This window comes from Podarcis tiliguerta (genome assembly GCF_965153285.1).
Source record: "Podarcis tiliguerta genome assembly, chromosome: 2".
NCBI lineage: Eukaryota > Metazoa > Chordata > Lepidosauria > Squamata > Lacertidae > Podarcis > Podarcis tiliguerta.
In genome coordinates, this window is record NC_139535.1 from 73,875,793 (window position 1) to 73,896,086 (window position 20,294).

The 20,294-nt window shown below is 42.5% G+C and overlaps 1 protein-coding gene across 9 annotated transcripts in view; it reads left to right on the forward strand.

The window, feature by feature from the left end:
• Positions 1-20,294, forward strand: part of HTR4 (5-hydroxytryptamine receptor 4) — a 164,548-nt gene that overhangs the window by 77,905 nt on the left and 66,349 nt on the right. For all 9 annotated transcript variants that reach the window (XR_014508773.1, XR_014508774.1, XM_083430893.1 and 6 more), the window contains 2 exons: positions 11,289-11,414; positions 13,109-13,309. Coding sequence is in view for 7 of the 9 variants with exons in the window: in XM_083430893.1 (XP_083287019.1) it covers positions 11,289-11,414; positions 13,109-13,309 (327 nt within the window). In the remaining 2 variants the exon portion in view is untranslated. The remainder of the gene's footprint in view (positions 1-11,288; positions 11,415-13,108; positions 13,310-20,294) is intronic.

Below are 20,294 nucleotides of genomic sequence, written 5' to 3' on the forward strand. Positions count from 1 at the left end.
ATGTATCCTGTTTAAGTATAAATGTTAGCACTATTTGCCTGGTATTTCAAAATAAAAATGCAATTATTCATTGTTATCTACTTATTGTAAACCTATCTTCAGATCGCCTAGTGAAATATGATATATGTATATATATTCATGTGCCCTGTGCAAATGGGTATGATTCTGCCCTTATCTCCCAGAGTCCCAATTTGTGCAGTATTTGTATAAATTTAGCTATGTTAGTTGTTTATGCAGTGTAGAAACAAAGCATGGAGGAGCAAGATTGAGCCCACTAGCCTTGTTCCCAACATTTAAGCCTTGTGAACAGGCTTGAGCAATGCATGGAAGGTGCAAGCGTGATTTCGCTCCCTCTCTGTGCATTAATTTCTAGATGACAATATATCCACATAATTTTAAGCTTTTGAATCCTCTTTCTATCTGGTGGCATGATTTGTCCTTTTTCACAAGTTTAGATTAATAGCAGCACCATAGTCTGTTCTCCTTTGATGAAATGCCTTGAGGTCAACCAGAAGCACAATATTTTCTTGACAGTTTCTTCTACCACCATCTGCCAGTTCAATCCTTCTAATTTTATTTTAATCATCCTTTGCACTAACAGTTCTTGTGGTGCCTCAGTGATTTATTCTCCAGAAGGAATGCAGCTAAAGACAGATAGTAACACCCTCTGTCTTATTTCTGTTTGATATGGTAAACCTGTATATAAGTTGCACTGTTGCAGGCTAGGGCTCATATGAATGTATGGTTTTCCATACAAAAGAAAATATTTTCACATTCTATTGGATAGGAAACCTAGCTGTGGTCCACCTTCCTGACACCTCATTTTCTGTATGGAAGGTTTTATATATGTGTGTGTGGAGGAGCATTCAACTATGTGAGCCCCCTAGCCTGACATGGCACAGCTGAGACCAAGGTTTACCATCTCAGGCCTCAGAATCTAAACTAGATGTGATCTCCAACTAAGAGGGTAGACCCGCTGAAATAATGGACTTAGATGAGAAGGAAAGCGAGATCATTCTACCTGGCAAGCTGAAAAGTTTGCTCTGACAGAACAGTTGCCATAACTCAACATTGAATACCTTGCATAAGTGTTTATAAATGAGTCTGAAAATGATAATATTTATGTAGCAAGAATCAGCAGGCTGACATCCAGATCACATAATGAAACCATTTCTCCTTGCTTTCAATCAAACACAAAACTGGTCAAACTGACTCCTGTTTAGATACCTTCACCTAACTTCTTGGCATTGAAATAAGATTAATGACTATGTCATATCCCTTAACAGTACTTGAATTTCTCACAGTGTTCTAAGCAAGCAATTAACTGATAAAACACTGTTTTTGGGTTAAGAAAAATAACTTAATGTTACCCTGTAATTCAGACATTGCAGGAAGTGGATTTTAAATGAATGGGAACGGCCCTTGCAATCCAGGCAGTACTCTCCTTTATTTGTTTAGTAAGTGGAATTCGTTTTGCACAAGTGAGTATAAACAATGCTGTGCTTAATAAAACAACAACCCCAAACCCTACAATTTATATTATTGTTTTATTTTAGTATTTCCTTCTCTCTTTGGCTGTTGCTATTATACCTGTGATTCTTCCTCTTACTGCGGATGTTTCCCTTCTCTTTTGAAATAGTTCCTTGATGCCTTGCCATCCTTCTAAATAGTTTATTGATGCCTTGTAGATCTTTAAAATTTTGTTCTCCATTGTCAACAGTGTAAATCTTTTATTGATCTCCTTTCCTCTGTCGCTACGGGGGTGGGGATGGTCAGGATTTCATGCAGAACTCACTTTTTGTTTTCTCAAACTTTAAAATGGATGGCACAAGAGGATATAACTATGTTAACTTGATTTCCACTTAGACTGAGTTTTCTGTACTTGTCAGTGCGGTTGATCCTGTCTAGAAAAATAGATATCAGCTGGGAAAAGATATTGAATGCTTTACAATGTGCTAGATAACAAAAATGTCCACCATTGGGTAGTATACTGATCAAACTCAGACAGGGAAATTAAATTATGTGATGCTATGCTTGTGACTCCATGCAGTCTGAGAGCCTGTGGTGGTTTGAGGCCGTTCTTGGCAATTATCAAAATATCAGTTATTCATAAAGCATTGATGCTCTCTACTGACTAGTTCAAGTCAGGCCTCCCTTTAAGGGTTTTGGAAAATATTTTGAATCAACCTTATTTCAGCAAGTTACCTTTGAAACGTAAAGGTAAAGGTACCCCAGACCGTTAGGTCCAGTCGTGACTGACTCTGGGGTTGCGGCGCTCATCTCGCTATATTGGCCAAGGGAGCTGGCGTACAGCTTCCGGGTCATGTGGCCAGCATGACTAAGCCACTTCTGGCGAACCAGAGCAGCACACGAAACGCCGTTTACCTTCCCACCAGAGTGGTACCTATTTATCTACATGCTTTCGAACTGCTAGGTTGGCAGGAGCAGGGACCAAGCAACGGGAGCTCACCCCGTCGCAGGGATTCGAACCGCTGACCTTCTGATCAGCAAGCCCAAGAGGCTCTGTGGTTTAGACCACAGCACCACCCGCGTTGAACATAATTGAATCCAATTCCCTTTCTCCTGTTTTAACGATCTGGCAAACTCACTCCTATAGTTTATCCTCTGATGCTCCTTGTAAGAACACAAGAGTCCTGCTGGGTCAGACCAATGGCTTATCCGTCCAGCATTCTGTTTTCCCCAGCATCCAACCAGATGCCTCCAAGAAGCCCACAAACAGAATATGAGGGCAATAGACCCTCCTGCTGTTGTTCCCCAGTGAGTGGTATTCCAAGATGTCCTGCTTCACAGTGATGATCAACATGAAGCATGAAATTTTGTTTCACAAATGAATATTGCTAGTGTGCTCCATTTTCTCAAATTGGAACATCAGATCACTGCAGTCTTTGATTCTGGCTGCTTTTAAATCTCTTACGGAGAACAAACCTGTAGTCACAAGACCAGTTTTTAAAAGGACCACCCCCTCCTTTTTATCATTTTAGCAAAACTGGCACCATCACACTTCCACCCCCCTCAACTTGTGTGTTTGGCAAGTACCTAACCTTCCCCAGCTGTGCAGCAGCCATCTGCAGAGCTATCACGAACAATAAGTGGAAGAATTCTTTGAATTTCCAAAAAGGAAAATTGCCGTACCTTGTGCCCTTTAGCTCTGAGTAATTCACATCTGATGCGATCTAAATCGACATTGTTTTCTTCTTCCTTTTCAGTGAGCTGTTGTAATGCAGATTAAGTTATCATGATACCAGTTCCTCCGCTACTGAGTACAGATGACATCAGTGTTATGATAACTAGAAATATACACTACAAAATCAAAACTAGAAACTCCAGAAAATTGGGCTGAGGATGTAATTGGTTTCAATACCTTCCTTTTTCTCCAGGCTAGACACTGAGTAATATTTCACTATTATTGGGTCTTTGTTTTACAATAAGATCACAAGGATTGCCCTGCTAGTTAAAACCAGTATTTTTTTTTTGCCAGTGTTTAGATATTTGAGACTGTGGGGGGGGACCCCGTTCAGATGAAATGCTAAGCTAAACCATGACTTTTGGGGAGCACCCATGTATGTGCTAAGAGGATCATGACCACATTTTTATTTTATTTTATTTATTAGAATTTATATACTGCCCTATACCCAGAGGTCTCAGAGAGGTGCTGCTCCTCTGGTCCTGCTGCCACCATATTATAGTAGTTAATCCTGCAGCATAGTTGAGAGGCATAAGGATGGTGATAGAACATAATTCTGGTTTATTTTCCTACTTTGTTAGCTGACATATAATACAAAACAGGATCTTCACACTGAAGTTGGTGTGTAATGGGAGAGGAGTGAGGAGTGAGGAGTACCTGGCCCTGCCTGATTCTCATTGCCAGCTTCATAAACCATGCATTATGAAGCCAGGAATGATTTATGAACCTGCCCATTATGTTCCTCTCCCCAAGTGCTGAAAACCTCTCCCCAAGCTTCCTTCCAGTTTCTAAGAAATTGAATAGATATACTTCCCGTATACTTTGCAATTATTTTCTGAATTAATATGAAAAAAATGAATGCCTTCTTTGCCTAAGTAAAAAAAAGGTAAAGTAAAAGTGTGGATCACAGCTTTTTTCATTTGGTGTGGTTTGTGCAGAGACATAAGAAATCTAGTAACAGGTTGAAGCTTTGAAGGAGTGATTCTGAGTTTGTAGTTACAGTCAAACCTTGGTTCCTGAACGGCTCCGTTTTGGAACGTTTCAGCTCCCGAACGCCAAAAACCCGGAAGTAATGTTCCGGTTTTCTAACGTTTTTCAGAATTTGAATGTCCGATGCGGCTACCGCTTGAGTGCAGGAAGCTCCTTCAACCAATCGGAAACCGCGCCTCGGTTGTCGAACATTTCAGAAGCCGAACGGGCTTCCGGAACGGATTACGTTCGACAACTGAGGTTTGACTGTATTGTAAAATGTGTCCAGTTTAGTTATAAACAGGACTGGAATGACTAGCTGTTCTGGTCATGTTTCTAAGATAACACTGGAGGAAAAAATGGTTGAGGTAAATGTAGCCACTGAATTATGCCCAAGTCAAGTTAATGTATTTGCCAAAAACAGACCCACTTGTTTCATTAGCTGACCAAGAGGCAGTGACCCGAAGCTAAGCTTTTCAGCGAGTGTCAAAAAGTTGGACTTGGAACCACTAATGCTTGTCAGCAGCTCTGACTGAAACAGACAACTTGCCACAAGGTTGCAGCCTGATCAGCCACTAGTGTATTACTTGCTGAAGCTGTAATTACTCTCGCTGAAGTTGTACCATGGTCAGTAGACAGATCTGCCTAATTAAGTACACTTTTTTTCCCCCAGAAGGGAACCCTTCCTCATTATTTTCATTGCTGAAGTTTTGACACTGGCTTACCTGTAGGATGTTTGAAGCTGGAGCCTCTAATAGAGAAAATGTTTGTGCTGTTTTCTTTGCAATAATAATGGATGTTGAAATGCACAAAGAGATTTTGTGGTGGTGGTGCAGGCTGGCGGAGTTACAAAGAGGGAGAACCTCAGCTCTGAGGCTGGAGCGGAATGAAAACGGCCTTTGGACACTTTCCATCCTATTTGTAGGTGGTTATATGGGGAAGCATTTTCCAAAGGTACCATTTGGCATGTATGTGAAATTATCCAACAGGTTCTTGGGAGCACAGGAGCGGCATTATAGCCGTGGTGAAGAATATTCAGACAATATTTGGCTAAATTGCTCTTTTGTGGTGATGGGGGAACGTTCTTAAATTCTGAATTTTTTGGCTTGGCTCTAGATGAGTTGGCTAGAACATGAGAGGGGGCGTAGACAAACAAGCCTTGGTATGGGTGGCTGGCCTAGTAAAGGGAGAAGGAGTGGGTATGAGAAAAAAATATTTCAGTACAATTTTTTCTTTAGTGCCTGAACAAATATAATAAAAGTGTAACATGAGGGCTTGGCCCAACAATAGTGGAATCTTGGTTAATATAATCAAGGGGGGAAATGTGTTGGCAACTTTTATTGGGAGTTCCACATTATAAAATCTGTACCAAGGATTTATTTATTTTTAAATCATAATTTAACCTTGTTAACTTTTCTTTAGCAAGAGCCTTGTACTATAAGAATTAATTAATGGGCAGAAAATTCATCTGCTAACCCATCATGTAGATATAGGGATGTATAAAGTGGCAACTGTTCGTCTTCTGTTACCTGTTAAAGCAGTGGCTTTTGGGGCTCTCAAATTTCTGCAGTGCCCTGTGCAACGTTAAAATTCGGCACCCACCCCCTGCCTCTCTTGCTCAGTTCTACAGAATTGTGGTGGCGCCCCCTGCAGCTAAGTGCCTAATGCAGCCAAACTGGTCATGCTACCCTAAAACCAGCCATTGTGTTAAAGACTCAATGAGATCCTGATAGAAAAATTCCCTGATTTGCCCATTCTTTGTGGACTGTTTCACTTAGGCCCTGCTGAACACTTATGCCAGGGAACATGATCCTGCTACCTTTGAGCAGAAGTAAGCCTGGTCTGCCAGCCTTCTTATACAATTTGATAGCAGTGTTGGCAAAAATCTGTGATGGCACATCTTCTGCCTTTTGCATGTTACCATTGCAAGCAGGTCAGAACACTCAGTGAATCCTTCCTGGTTTAGGAGCACCCTGGCCTGCTTGCAGTGGCAGTGTGCAAGAGGAGGGAGAGATTAGTAGGCATCTTGGGGGTACACTCCTCTCCATCATAGCACTGGGTGGAGAGGAATCCCACTCAGTGCTGAGCTGCAGTGTGTGTGAAATAGATGTCTGTGCTCCCTCTGATTGGCAGAAGAAAAGTGTGGGGGTGCATTCATCTCTCTCTCTCTCTCTGTGTGTGTGTCTGTGTGACTGACTGACTGCAGGGTCCATCTTTGTTTTGGCCAATCCCTCTGCTGATGGATATCAGCCATTAAATGCAAATGTATGTTAGGCAGCATAGATACAAGACGTATTGTGTATTAGTTACCAAATTAACTAAACTGTTATCCAATTATTAGAGAATTAATAAAATTACACTTCTGAATTACTACTTTGAGGGGTTAGTAGCTACAATTACTTGGTTGTTCACTGTAAATTCACCTTTATATTCTGTGAACTGGAAAAGTTGTGCATTTTCCATCATCCTTGTATAAAATAAATCCTTGTGTGCAGATCAGAATAATTTGAATACTCCAATATAGATTGAAAACATACACATTTTCAGTTCCCATGAGGTCCTAACAGGGATGGTTATTGAATTTGGCTCTCTGGGGTCCAAAGTCTGTATTGTCAGGCACACTACACTAGCCTTTTGCAGTGTGGTAGGCTTTTGTTCTGCATTTAAACTCCCAGGATATTACCGTATTTTTCGCCCTATAGGACGCACTTTTTCCCCTCCAAAAATGAAGGGGAAATGTGTGTGCGTCCTATGGGGCGAATGCAGGCTTTCGCGGAAGCCTGGAGAGTGAGAGGCGTCGGTGCGCACCGACACCTCTTGCTCTCCAGGCTCCAGGAAGCTATCCGCAAGCCTTGCGCACCTGGGGGGAGTTCCCCTGGGCGCGCAAGGCTTGCGGGCGGCAGCCTGCAGCGCGGGACACGGGGCGCCCTTCGGAGGACTCCCCGTGCTTCCCGCAAGTGTCGGCAAGCCTCGCGCACCGGGGGAGAACTCCCCCCCGGCGCGCAAGGCTTGCGGGCGGCAGCCTGCAGCGCGGAACACGGGGCGCCCTTCGGAGGACTCCCCGTGCTTCGCGCAAGTGTCGGCAAGCCTCGCGCACCGGGGGAGAACTCCCCCCCGGCGCGCGAGGCTTGCGGGCGGCAGCCTGCAGCGCGGAACACGGGGCGCCCTTCGGAGGACTCCCCGTGCTTCGCGCAAGTGCCGGCAAGCCTCGCGCACCGGGGGAGAACTCCCCCCCGGCGCGCGAGGCTTGCGGGCGGCAGCCTGCAGCGCGGAACACGGGGCGCCCTTCGGAGGACTCCCCGTGCTTCGTGCAAGTGCCGGCAAGCCTCGCGCACCGGGGGAGAACTCCCCCCCGGCGCGCGAGGCTTGCGGGCGGCAGCCTGCAGCGCGGAACACGGGGCGCCCTTCGGAGGACGCCCCGTGCTTCGCGCAAGTGTCCGCAAGCCTTCCGCACCGGGGGAGAACTCCCCCCCGGCGCGCGAGGCTTGCGGGCGGCAGCCTGCAGCGCGGAACACGGGGCGCCCTTCGGAGGACGCCCCGTGCTTCGCGCAAGTGCCGGCAAGCCTCGCGCACCGGGGGAGAACTCCCCCCCCCGGCGCGCGAGGCTTGCGGGCGGCAGCCTGCAGCGCGGAACACGGGGCGCCCTTTGGAGGACGCCCCGTGCTTCGCGCAAGTGTCAGCAAGCCTTGCGCACCGGGGGAGAACTCCCCCCGGCGCGCAAGGCTTGCGGGCGGCAGCCTGCCGCCCGGCGCATGGGGCGCCCTGCAGCAGAGCGCCCTGGCACCAGGCAGACATCGGCCAGCCCCACAAGGTCGGGGGACAGCGGGGAGGCGCAGCGCCGCCATCCCACTGTTCCCCGACCTGGTTTTGGGGGGGAAATAAAGGGAAAAAAATTTTTCCTTTATTTCCCCCCCAAAAAAGTAGGTGCGTCCTATGGGACGGAGCGTCCTATGGGACGAAAAATACGGTAATCTAAGCTATCGTATGGACCTTAACTGCCTTTCTGTCTGGAAAATTATCCTGTTACACTGCAGTGTTGCATAGGTTGCTTGCCAGTATGAGTCAGGCTGCCTGTTGAAGAGACCCCCAAAAATAAATAACCTGTTACGTAATTATGTCCTATAGATGAAGTGATAGAAATATTGGAGTATGTTGTAAAGTTATTTTTTCTTCAGTCCACTTTAAATGAAATGGACTTTACATTAATGGAGCATTGTGAGCAAATATAATAGGTTATATCCAATGAAGTTATCCTGTAAGTTCAAGGACTTCAGGAGTTTCTCTCCGTCTCCTCTCCCCATGCCCTCCAAATCTGCTCCAGAGGGTTGGGACAACTCCTAGTACAGATTGGAGTGGGCATGCAAAGAGTGGGAGAACTCCTTGCACTGATGGGATGATTTCGTTGTATACAACCCATTGATTCTCAGAATGTTAGCTAGCGCTGCTGTTGTGAAAGCCTGCTCATAATCTGCTTATGAACGGCTCACTGAGCAATTTGGCATCTATGAACATTTTGAGAAGAAGGAGGAAGCGGAGAAGCAAGAGTCATTAAAAACATCTCAAGGATTATTTTTTATTAGCCTTATGGAATCTAATTCAGATATATCATTTATCAGCCATATTTATAGCTGGCCCTTCATCCACAATAAATCCTAGAGCGCAGATGCACATATGCATTTTCTTCAACGTATAAAGCAAAAGTCATCATTTTCTAACTGTTCCAAACCTTTCCTATTAAATTCAGTGTTGATTAATAATTTAGCAACACCTACCCTGCCTTTATGGATTAATATCTCCCAGTTTCCTCCTAGTGAAGGAGATCTGGTATTTGATATAATTCTGGTGCAAGGTAGCAGACCTTGAATAGGGTTTCCATCTCCTTTCACAGGATCAGGTGGCATTCTGTGTTGCATTTCTCCCTCTTCTTCCTTGTCAAGGTGACTTTATTCCTGCAGCATGCGCCGTCTCTTGCTCTCTTCCTCTCCTGCTTACCCAAGCAAGCAATATTAGATCGCCTAGAAGTAGCGAGCACAGTTTGAATTAAGTTTCTCCTTGACTGTGAGAGACCAGAAGGCTATCAACTCCAGCCCCTTGCCTCAAGAATTTCTGCTCACTAACTCTCTGGACAGAATGTTTTGGAGTATCTCAGGCTCCAATGTGCCACAAAGCAGAAAGCAGCTGAACTGCAAAGAATGTGCCTGCAGGGCAAGTTGTCTAGACAATCCAATTTAAGAGTACTTTCCCACGTAAGACGTAAAGTGGTGCTTGCTTCAGATGGATTGTGATATAAATGTGAAATGTATATTGACCAGGCTACCTGCGTGAATTCTAAATTCCTCTCTTCTGCTTTCTTTTCTGCATTCATGTTAGCAACGGATGCATATTAGCAGAGGGTGGGGGGAGCTTGAAGACTGTAGTTAGTCAGGAATGGTAGGGCTCTTAAGTATACAACATCACAGAGAAAGTAAAATTGTATGAGATGAAGTTCCTTCCTGGCTTTCAGGTATGACAAGCAAACTCTGAGCAAATTCTACCCATTAAATCTTATTTTTTGAAACCATTTTTGCACTGCAACTGCTGCCATCTTAGCTATGTTGTCTCCAACTTAGTCTCAAATTATTTATCATGTTTGAATCCCTGACTTTCTGCCTTTCTCTAGAGAGCTCAGGTTGACTCCTCTGCGTTTAGCTCATTTTATCCCTGTAACAAAAGTGTGAGGCTGCCCATGGCCATTTAAGTGAACTTTGTGTGTCAGAGACCTGAACCACGGCTCCAAGTCCAGCATTCTGCCTGCAGCAGTACATTGGCTCAGTATGTATATTGGTTTCTGATGCTGCCGAAGAGAGGAGAAAAAGCTAGGAGCATAAATAAAGGGGAAATGACTATTTTCATTTCTTGGGCCTTGTACATGACCCCCACAATCCATATTGTAACTGTCTGTCTAATCCCCAGGCTTCAACTTTTTTCCTTTGCCAAGCCAAAGTGGTTGCTGTGTGTGTATACTACAGAAATAAATTGTGGTGGCATATGAGTCTTCTAAAAGTAGCTTCCAACTTATATGTCTAGTTCCTTTCCCAAAAGTTGTAGCTTTGGGACAACAAAAATTGTATCAATTAAAAGCAAGCTGGATTGAGAAAGATTCAGAATTTGATAGATCCATTTTATATGCTATATGGTTTAATATCTAAATACAGTGGTACCTCTGTTTACGAACTTAATCCATTCCGGAAGTCTGTTTTTAAACTGAAACCGTTCTTAAATCAAGGCACGCTTTCCCTAATGAGGTCTCCTGCCGCCGGTGCCCTTTTACCATTCGGATTCTGTTCTTAGACTGAGGTAAAGTTTGCAAACACTACTTCCGGTATTGCAGAGTTCATAAACTGAATAGTTCATAAACAGGGCTGTTCTTAAACTGAGGTACCACTGTATATCAATGCTCCCCAATGTTTTCCACCCACAGTCCATAGTACTTCTATTGCACCCACCCTAAAATGGTAAAATCTGTCCTTGCAGGACATGGCAGTTGCCATTCGGAAATTTGGCTGTGCCTGCAAGTTGCCACTGAGTCTGGCAGAAAATTGGAGCCTTAAAAAAAATAAAAATCAAATTTAACCTTCCATGGAAATTCCTGGATGTATTTGCCTACAATTCGGCAGACTTAATCCACTGTGGAGGAGCTGCTATGCCTGCAAATTTCACCCACTTCTGCAAAAATGGGGTATTAGATGAGATTGATCAGTTTTTAGATTCCCCATTATAGTGAATGGGAAGAATACAGAGCTTTGTTTTTCAACAGATATAATTTAACACTAAATAGTGGGTCAAATTGGAAAGACACAGGGTGGCTCTGGAACAGATCAGGCTGCTTCCCAAAGTTACAGCTGCAAGTCTAATATTGTGGCCAGTGTACACCCTGTCACATACATAGATTGGTCCTGAGCTGTTGAGTTATAATCTACAGTATTCCCATTGTTGAAGGGAAGGGTCAGTAAATGAGTTAAGGCTGCTGTGGGCTGGAAAATGGAATTTGACATATGGATTCAAAATAACCAAGTTAGTCTCAAGCAGCCAGTCTTCTATTTTCGAGAAGTACACCATATTTTTTTCTTTATAGCTCAACTGAGGGATTTGGCGTGGCAGAGAAGATTGCACTGCTCACCTTTATTTCTGCTGTTATTCTTATGGCTATCCTGGGAAATCTTCTGGTGATGGTGGCTGTATGCAGAGACAGGCAACTCAGGTGAGTCCATCCATATGTTACTATCAATCTCTTTGGCAGAATGAGCTTTTCAAGGGTGGAATATTTGAATCTCCAGGGCAAAGAGACAAATGTGAAAATAGCTGTGAACATAAACAATGTGGTAAAAGAACATTCTCACTGCTTTTCCCCCAGACAAGCTTATTAGTGTAATGTCAAACTTTTGATTGCCTGTAGTGTCAAAGTTAGAATTTATATTGCAGCTGATTAATCATTTTATTATCTAGTGCCTGCATTTCTAGAATTTGCATCATCAAAACACATAAATCACCAAATAATTCCAAAGTGACTAACACTGCACTTTGAGGGCAGAAGCTACATGTAACAAGAGACAAGGAAACACTGCCAAAAATAGCAATTTCTTGCCAGGTTTTCTTTCTCCTTGATGTGCACTAAAAAACTACATCATGTCCTGATTGTAATGACATTGTGGATTTCCCAGCTCCAGTGAGCAGAGCAGATGATGGAGAACAGACATGGGTAACAGACTGTGCAATTATGCCAGGAATGAATATTAGACATGGAATGGATTCAGGACTTCTGCCCTGAAAGGACAGTGCTTTGGGTTTATTTGACAAAGAAAAGTATGATTAATTGGAAAAAGATTAAATGCTACATTTAAGCAGTGTATCCACTCACATTTCACAATCAATTTCCACATCTCTAAATGTATAGTTTGCCAGATATGTCACATTTTTTATTTTAGGCTTATTTGGCCATATATCAGGAAGTTGTAGATATTAATGTCAATCTGACTGTGTAAATTGTTGAGGAGGCACAACCTGTTATTTAAAGGCCTTTTATGACATTAATGAATCAGTATGATACGAGCATAATTGGTCATACATGCTTATGTGACCTTTGTTTTCTGCCTCTACGTGTGAGCATCATTTTGCCTACAGTGTTGATTTATATCTTAATGTTAACATGTATTATGGTCAGTATACTGTAGGTTTTTTAAATATATACATATATTACTGCAGAAGCTATAATGAAGTAAGGGCTTCTTTAAAGTAGCGGCTTTTATCTTATGCTGGCCTATGACTGTAATAAAGATTTGGATTGGATTGGAAGGAGCTGCAGAATTTTTAAGTCCACATCCTTAAACCTAAATGAAAGATGTGTTGTGCATGCATGGGGGGGGGGAACTACATTCCCAGCAAGAGCTTTGTTTGTTGTTTTTCTATGCAGTAGTTCCTACTGCGTCAAAAAGACAAGGCACTTTTCTAACTGAGCAGCTGCTTGTCTCTTCAGTGGAAACAGCTCGAAAGAAAACATCAAATCAACTTCTGGCAGCATCCCTGCTAAGGTCCCTCACCACTGAAGCATCACATGTCCAATATGTATGCATGTTAATGGCTTTGAAAGAGAGTTGCTCACCATGAGTGATAGCGAACCAACAAATGCAGGTGGGAATTTTAATTGCTAATGAAAGGCTACTACTGGTACTTTGTGAATTTGAGATCTATATGTGGATAAAGAGGCTGGTGCACACATTCGACTATCTCCTGGACTATCTTCTGTCTGAAGAATTTACATAATCAACATGGGCACTTGATTTACAGAGTGATAAAATAACAAGGGATGGATGTTTTAAAATGCAGAAGGCAACACTGTCCTACAAATTGTCATCTTGGTGATGTCTTTCTGAATCAATACATTTGTGTTCCTTGCAGGAAAATCAAGACCAATTATTTCATAGTCTCACTTGCCTTTGCTGACTTGCTGGTGTCAGTTCTGGTGATGCCATTTGGAGCCATTGAGCTGGTTCAAGATAACTGGATTTATGGAAGAACGTTCTGTTTAGTCCGCACTTCTCTTGATGTCCTCCTCACAACAGCATCAATTTTCCACCTCTGCTGTATCTCATTAGACAGGTAGGATAAAAAAGGTACATAAAATAAAATGCTGCTGTTTTCAAGTTTATCTGGTTAAATTCCATGTGTTCCTTCAGGAAAACCATTGAATTAAAGGCATGTGAATATATCCTATATACAAGGATTCATGTGTGCCAGGGCTTATCTCAAATATCTATTTTCAAGTATCTAGAACAAAGCTGGGGAATCTTTCTTTGGCTAATTACTGGACATCTCCAGTGGAAAGATGTTAAAGGTTGGATTTTAGATCAGTGTATGAGCAGGACACACCTATTCAATGCCTTTAATTTCAAAAATGCACTTGGATCCCAAAAATTGTATGCACAAAGTTTCAAAATTTATAGATACTCTTTGCATTATTTGCAAGGAACACATGTTTATGTCAGTCAATCCATCTTCATTACTACGATCACAGATCAGCCACTAAGTTACAGGTTTATGTCTCTGCTAAAACATACCCCACCCCACTTTGATTTTATTGCAGAGGAAGGCATCATTTCCTCTTTGGCTGCTCTCTGCTGAACAGCTGGTGGATGGGAGGAAACCCAGAAAAGCAGATGGAATCTGGCTGTGGGCCATATCTGGCCTGCAGACTGGGGATTCCCCTCTTGAATATATTATGTAAGAATGGATGTGTATATTTCCTTCACCAAAGAGTGACTATCTTAGCACTAAATTGTGATTTATCAATACATACTAAGAGGACTACCTAGGCAGTTATCTTTCTACAAGGGCCAGCATTGATGCCAAAATCCAGTGTTGCCTGAGCTCTGTGAGTGTGGCTTTCTTCCGATTGAAGTGCAGAGTGTTTGAGGACCAGGACATTCGCAGGGAAACCAAAATCCTTGTTTACAAAGCTATTATACTATCAACCTTACTATATGCTTGTGAAACATGGTCCACTTATAAACGCCATCTCCAACTCCTCAAAAGATTCCATCACACTAATATCAGTGTACTGGCAGAAGCAAAGATCACAAGTGTCGAAGCAATGATTCTTCAACATCAACTTCATTGGACTGGTCATGTTGTGCGGATGCCTGATGATCGTCTTCCAAAGCAATTACTCTATTCCAAACTTAAAAATGGAAAGCATAATGCTGGTGGTCAACAAAAGAGGTTTAAAGACTGTCTCAAGGCAAATCTAAAAAAATGTAGTATAAACACTGACAACTGGGAATCACTGGCCTGCGAGCGCTCCAGTTGGAGAACAGCCTTTACCAAAGATGTCATGGGCTTTGAGGACACTTGAACTCAGGACGCAAGGGAGAAACGTGCTAGGAGGAAGGCACACTTGGCAAATCCACACTATGATCAACTCCCGCCCGGAAACCAATGTCCCCACTGTGGAAGGACGTGTGGGTCCAGAATTGACCTCCACAGTCACTTTCAGACTCATTGTTAAAACCATGTTTATGGAAGACAATCTTACTTGGCTACAAGTGATCACCAAAGAAGACGACGACTAAGAGGACCAATCTGAGCAAAGCATCAGCCTTTAATGCTCCCCTCTTCCCCTTTCTTCTTATGCAGCTGAAAGGATTTGACCGGAGTTTACTTTCACATTTGAAGAATCCTGAATTGTCATTGCATTTGAAGCAGCGATTCTTTAATTTCTTAACAAGTTAACTTGAAACATATGCTGATACAAAGCTGGCTTATTAAAATAACCATTGTTTACTTTAAACCAGAATTGATACTTTGAACAGCATGACAAGCCGGGATTCTTTAATAGTAAAACTAAATTATTATTCATCACATTGCGCGTAGTTAAAATACGGAACTCACTCCCACAGGAAGCAATGATGATCACCAACTTAGATGGCTTTAAAAAGAGAACTAGATCAATTCACAGCGGAGAGGGCTGTCAGTGGCCTTTAGCCATGATGGCTATGCTCTGCCTCCACAGCTTCTGAAAACCAGTTGCAGGAAACTGCAGGAAGGATGAGGACTCTTGCTTGCAGGTTTGCCACAAGCAACTGGTTGGTCACTTTGAGAACAGGATGCTGGACTAGATGGGCCATTGGCCTGATCCAGCAGGGTCTTCCTATGTTCTTAAATTTACTTCCTCCCCCCCACCCCCACTCACTTTAAGAAATGTTGCTTGTGATCTAACGTGGCTGGATTGTAAAAGTTTTCTTTTATAATTATCAGTAACGTCAGTTACAGATGATAAGCAATTTAAACTGGTAATCGAGCTCATCTTAGCCACTGAGCTATGTAATTGAAATTCATGGTTCTTATTTGTTAAGGGTACCAAGACAACTCTGGTGGTGTCCTTCCTACTTGTACCCTGGAACGTGTGATCATTTCTGCTTATTCATTCTTCAAATAAAAGTGTGTATTATGGGGGGTGTCTTTCTGTTTTGGTCTTCATGTTTCTTGTACCAGTCTGGTTTTTTGGTTTTTTAATATAGACTTCAATCATATTTAATGGCTTTGAGTAAAACTATTTGCTCGGCTCACCACCTTCCAAAGTGCTTCCTCTCTCCCAGTGAAGTTATCTTTGTTCCTAACATTAACTCTTTAGTAATGAAACTGTTCTTTTAAAAATATTTTTTATTGAAGTAAGTCAAATCAATAGAATAAAAAGAAGTACAAATAAAAAAGTGCAGTATAATAAAAAAGTTCTAAAATAAATAAATCGTAAAATAGATCTAAAATCCACAGCATAAGATAATAAGAGGCTGCACCAAGTTTCTTTTGTGGCTCTGTTGCTAAAGCAGTACTGGAATTAGTATGTTGTTTCCTATAGTCACATATACATTTATTCTGTTGTCCTTAGATCTAGCAGCAAGGGGCAGAGGAATCCCTCTGTAATTTTTTTCAGTAAAGATACACACACACACACCCTTCATTTCTGTACAAGGTGGAACAAATGAGACACGATGCCTGAGGTCCTTGATAGAATCACTCAAAACTCTATGGATGGTGCTAGAATCCACAAAGTATATGCTCTGTGGAACGTCACGCAGCAAAGACAGAATAGTTACATGGATAAAACCTGAAAATAACTACAACAGATCAAAGGTAACACTGCCAATGGAGCATTGCAGGCAGTAATACAAAAGCAGCTGTCAGTACAAGTCATGTTACATGACTGTTCTTCCTAGGTACCTGTGAAATATTTTTCCCCCCTTTGAATGTTTTGTAACCGTTATAATCTGATAGGATCCTTTGGTAATTCAATAAATGCCCCATACTCTGGACAATCTAGATGGTAACTTCTGTTTAGCACTGTAAACATAAGCATATTAAACATTCTGAGTCCATTTGTCCCCCATATAGGGAATATTGGATTCATGATAATCAGGGCAGAAGTCATTACTCCATTAGACTGTGTGATTAACTGATTAATGGCTTACCTCTTAAATTATAGAGAGCTTCATTTCATTAGTGCTGGCCATCTGGGCTCTCACACATCCACTGACAGGAGCTGACCTGATGGCTTCTATTACTGGCAGAATCTCCCATCATTTTCTGCTGATGGAAGAGACTTAATGGATGGTGAGGACCTAAGATACATACTAGGCCAGTAAATGGGGTAGGAATTAAAGGAAAGTGTCTCTGCCAAAAGTTTGTCCTTTTACTTTCTGCTCCTGTTTACTTGTCCTAGCCCTTTTAATTTACATGCTGGGTTAGGGAGGTCCCAAGCAGAAGAAACCCTGGACCTCAGAGTAAGGTGGCTTCTCCCTACATGTTTGAAAGTTCTTAGCATTGAAATGTCAGAAGAGCAGAGTTTCCCAGACTTCATGAAAGATGATGGAAGAAATAATTGTTGGGACACCTTGGGATTTTCTTTTGCCATCAAAGAGCTTAGAGCACTAATTAGTGTTGCTTGAAATAATTCTGTTATATTTATTTAATGCTAACTCTGACAATGGCTGGATTATTTGTGCTTGTGACTGGACCATTGGTATTTTGCATTATTTTTTTAAAACAGTCAATTCTGAAAGCTTTAGACAATATTGCCCTAACATCTGTGTTCTGTTCACACTACTTAGTCAGATGCAGATATTTGTGGCAAATTTTGAACTACTAGGTCCTAGAATTTCTGCCAGTCTCCCTAGCTTTGATTAGGAAGAGTCATAATCAAGCATCTCCTTTAAAAAATAAACAAAAAAAGTCATCATATGGTGCAGTGTGGACTGAAAGAGCCTGTTCAATTTAATGTCCAGTCCTGCATAAGTTTTGCAGCAGTGAGGACCTTATCAAGATGAGACGTAATGCTTGCTGCTCTCTGTGTAGATTGGTTCAACTGCCACCATTCTGCAAAAAGGAAACTATTAAAAACCAAGACAGTTTGCTTGCGTTAAAATTAAAATACAACAGTTTACTTTTTGTATGCATCCCTGCATCCTGAAATACCATGTGTGTTGCCACACCTCAAAAAGGATATAGTAGAGATGGAAAAGGTTTTTTGGCTATGGCACATTCCGGGGTGGAGTAGATGATGCATAGAAGATCAGCAGTGTGAAAAAAATGTGGTGTTGGTTTTGTAGGTTTCCTGGTCTATTCTAAACAAGACACTGTTTTTTGCTTCTTGTCCTTCTTATAAGACTAATTCGTATTTCAGCTGCTGCCTCACCTGAGCAGCCTGCTTCATTCCTCCACTAGCTGCAGCCTGGAGGGCTTTTGCAAAGGCAGGAATGAGCACAGATAAAATATATTATCATAAATCAACACCTCCTGCCTATATCTAAAGACACAAACAGAACCCCCCCTCCTTTTCCCAAAGAGAATGCTAACATTTAGACATTGTGAGTTCTGCAGAAAGATATGCGTTCCTGTAAAATAATTTGAAAAGACAGGATCTCAGATGAGAACTCTTGATGGCAGAAGCCTGCAAGGGAACAAGTGTTAGCATGGCAGAAAGGGTAAAGTGTAGAAGCTCTTCTGTCGAGAGGATCCCCAGGAGACAACAGGTTCCATGTGACACCTGGTCGCAGCTTCTGCTCATGCAGAACTTTGCTGTCAGGTCTAGTGCAGTGCCAGTGATATCTGTGTCTTAGATGCCTGGGTGAATCATACTTGGTTGTGCAGGGGAAAAAACTTCCCTTGTGTTGTGCTACTCTCACCACCCCTGCATGCCCGATGAAGCCACAGTTGTTAAGTTGTGGGTGAACATATCAGACGACACAGCAATTCTTCAAACAGCTCTTGTTTATTCACAGGCCAGAACAGAACTAAACTGAAGGGTTCAGCCAGCCTGCTAATATAGAGCTCCACTAGAAAGCAACAGTAACCATTTTCTGTAACTATCCAATCACTGAACGTCACTTTCGATCTCTTATTTGCATATGTGGACCTGAACTATCTACAGTATCCCCCTGCTGGCCCAGGGTGAGAACTTCAGTACATAACAGCAGTCATGTCTGAAAAGGGGTTATGATTGCCAGGTTGGGTAGACTGAAGGAGATGGTGAAGTAAGTGTAGAAGAAGGAGCTCAAATTAATGAACTTTGGAAACACTGTCCTAAGTGTGGCAGGGCAAACCGCTCACTTGCCTAACTGGGTCACCCACTCATTCAGACCCCAGGCTTCCATTACCCTGTTGTGTGTGCAAACAAACAGGCGGGAGATGGAGGCAATGGCAACATGGGAAGTCCTGCCTGGGCCACCTGCCTGCCCATTTGCTTTCTTGCTCTTGTGCCACTAGCCTGGTCTGCCTGCTTTCCTCACTGTACCTGCTGCTGTCATGTTACAGTTTGCGTGGCCATGTTGTTGGCTGCCACATGAACTGCAATGTGACAGCTTATTTTTCTTACAAAAACGTAACATAGGAACATTATTACTGCCATCTATGAATGCTTATGCATCACTTTTACAAGAAGAGTTGGAGATCCTTAGGCCTCTGGTTAGTCCGGGGGGGGGGGGGGTAACAAGATACTGGACTAGATAGGCCTTTGGTCTGATCCAGCAGAGATGTTCTTACGTTCATATGGCTGATTGTGAGGTTTGTGAGGATTGTGAACCAACTACTTTGGTTGTGAGGTTCAAAAGCATTCTGCATAAACTCAGTACTGTCTTTTCTAAGTCATACACACACCATGCAGTTAAAGCACTTTTATACCACTTTAATAGTGATGACTTCCTCCCAAGAATCCTGGAAACTGTAGTAAGTTGAGGGTGCTGACCTCACAGAACTACAATTTCCAGCACTCTTCAGCTATTGCTGTTCCCAGAGTTCTCCATGACTGTTAAGGTGGCATATGTGTGCTTTAAGTATATGGTGTGGGTATGACCCTAATTTATCAGGTGAGGAAATACCTTCATTAGTTTTGTAGGGTGCTATTGCCTTTTATATCTCAGATGCAGAGCTGGGGTATAATGATCTAGAGTACTTAGAACTGCAATCCGAGCTAGGTTTCACCTAGTTGTGAAGGGAGATGTTATTACGTATTCATTTAACTCAGTTCCACAGATGTCCACTTGCATCTTTTGCCTTCCCCTTGTCACATTAGGTGCTGGGATCCTTTTATCTCTACTGTCTCTTGAATTAACCCTAAGATTGCCTGTCAAATTTGTACATAATCAAACTTTTCATTTTCTACTTTCATATTTATCCCTATTTTTGCAACAATAAACTCTGACATTCTTAGGTTCTATCTTTTGGTGTGTTATTGGTATTGTTGTTAGATATATGGAAACATTGCATCAGGGCATTCCAGGCAATAGGGAGTCTGTGTGTGTTTTACATATTCCCATTTAGAGCAGACTTCCCTTCAACACACAGTGGGGATTACTCAAGATGCAGAGTTTGGAAAATGGGAGGTACTTGACTACCTCCAAGTCTACAGACTGCCTTGATGCCACTGCTCATGTGCTTACTGATGCTGTGAAAACAGCAGAGAGAAAACTGCTCTGTCTTTGAGAGAATCCCCCACTGACTTCTATGAGTGCATAAATGGAAATATGGGAAGCACACAGAGACTCCCTGTTGCCTGGATTGCCCCGATGCAATGTGTCCACACAAAGAGGAGGGT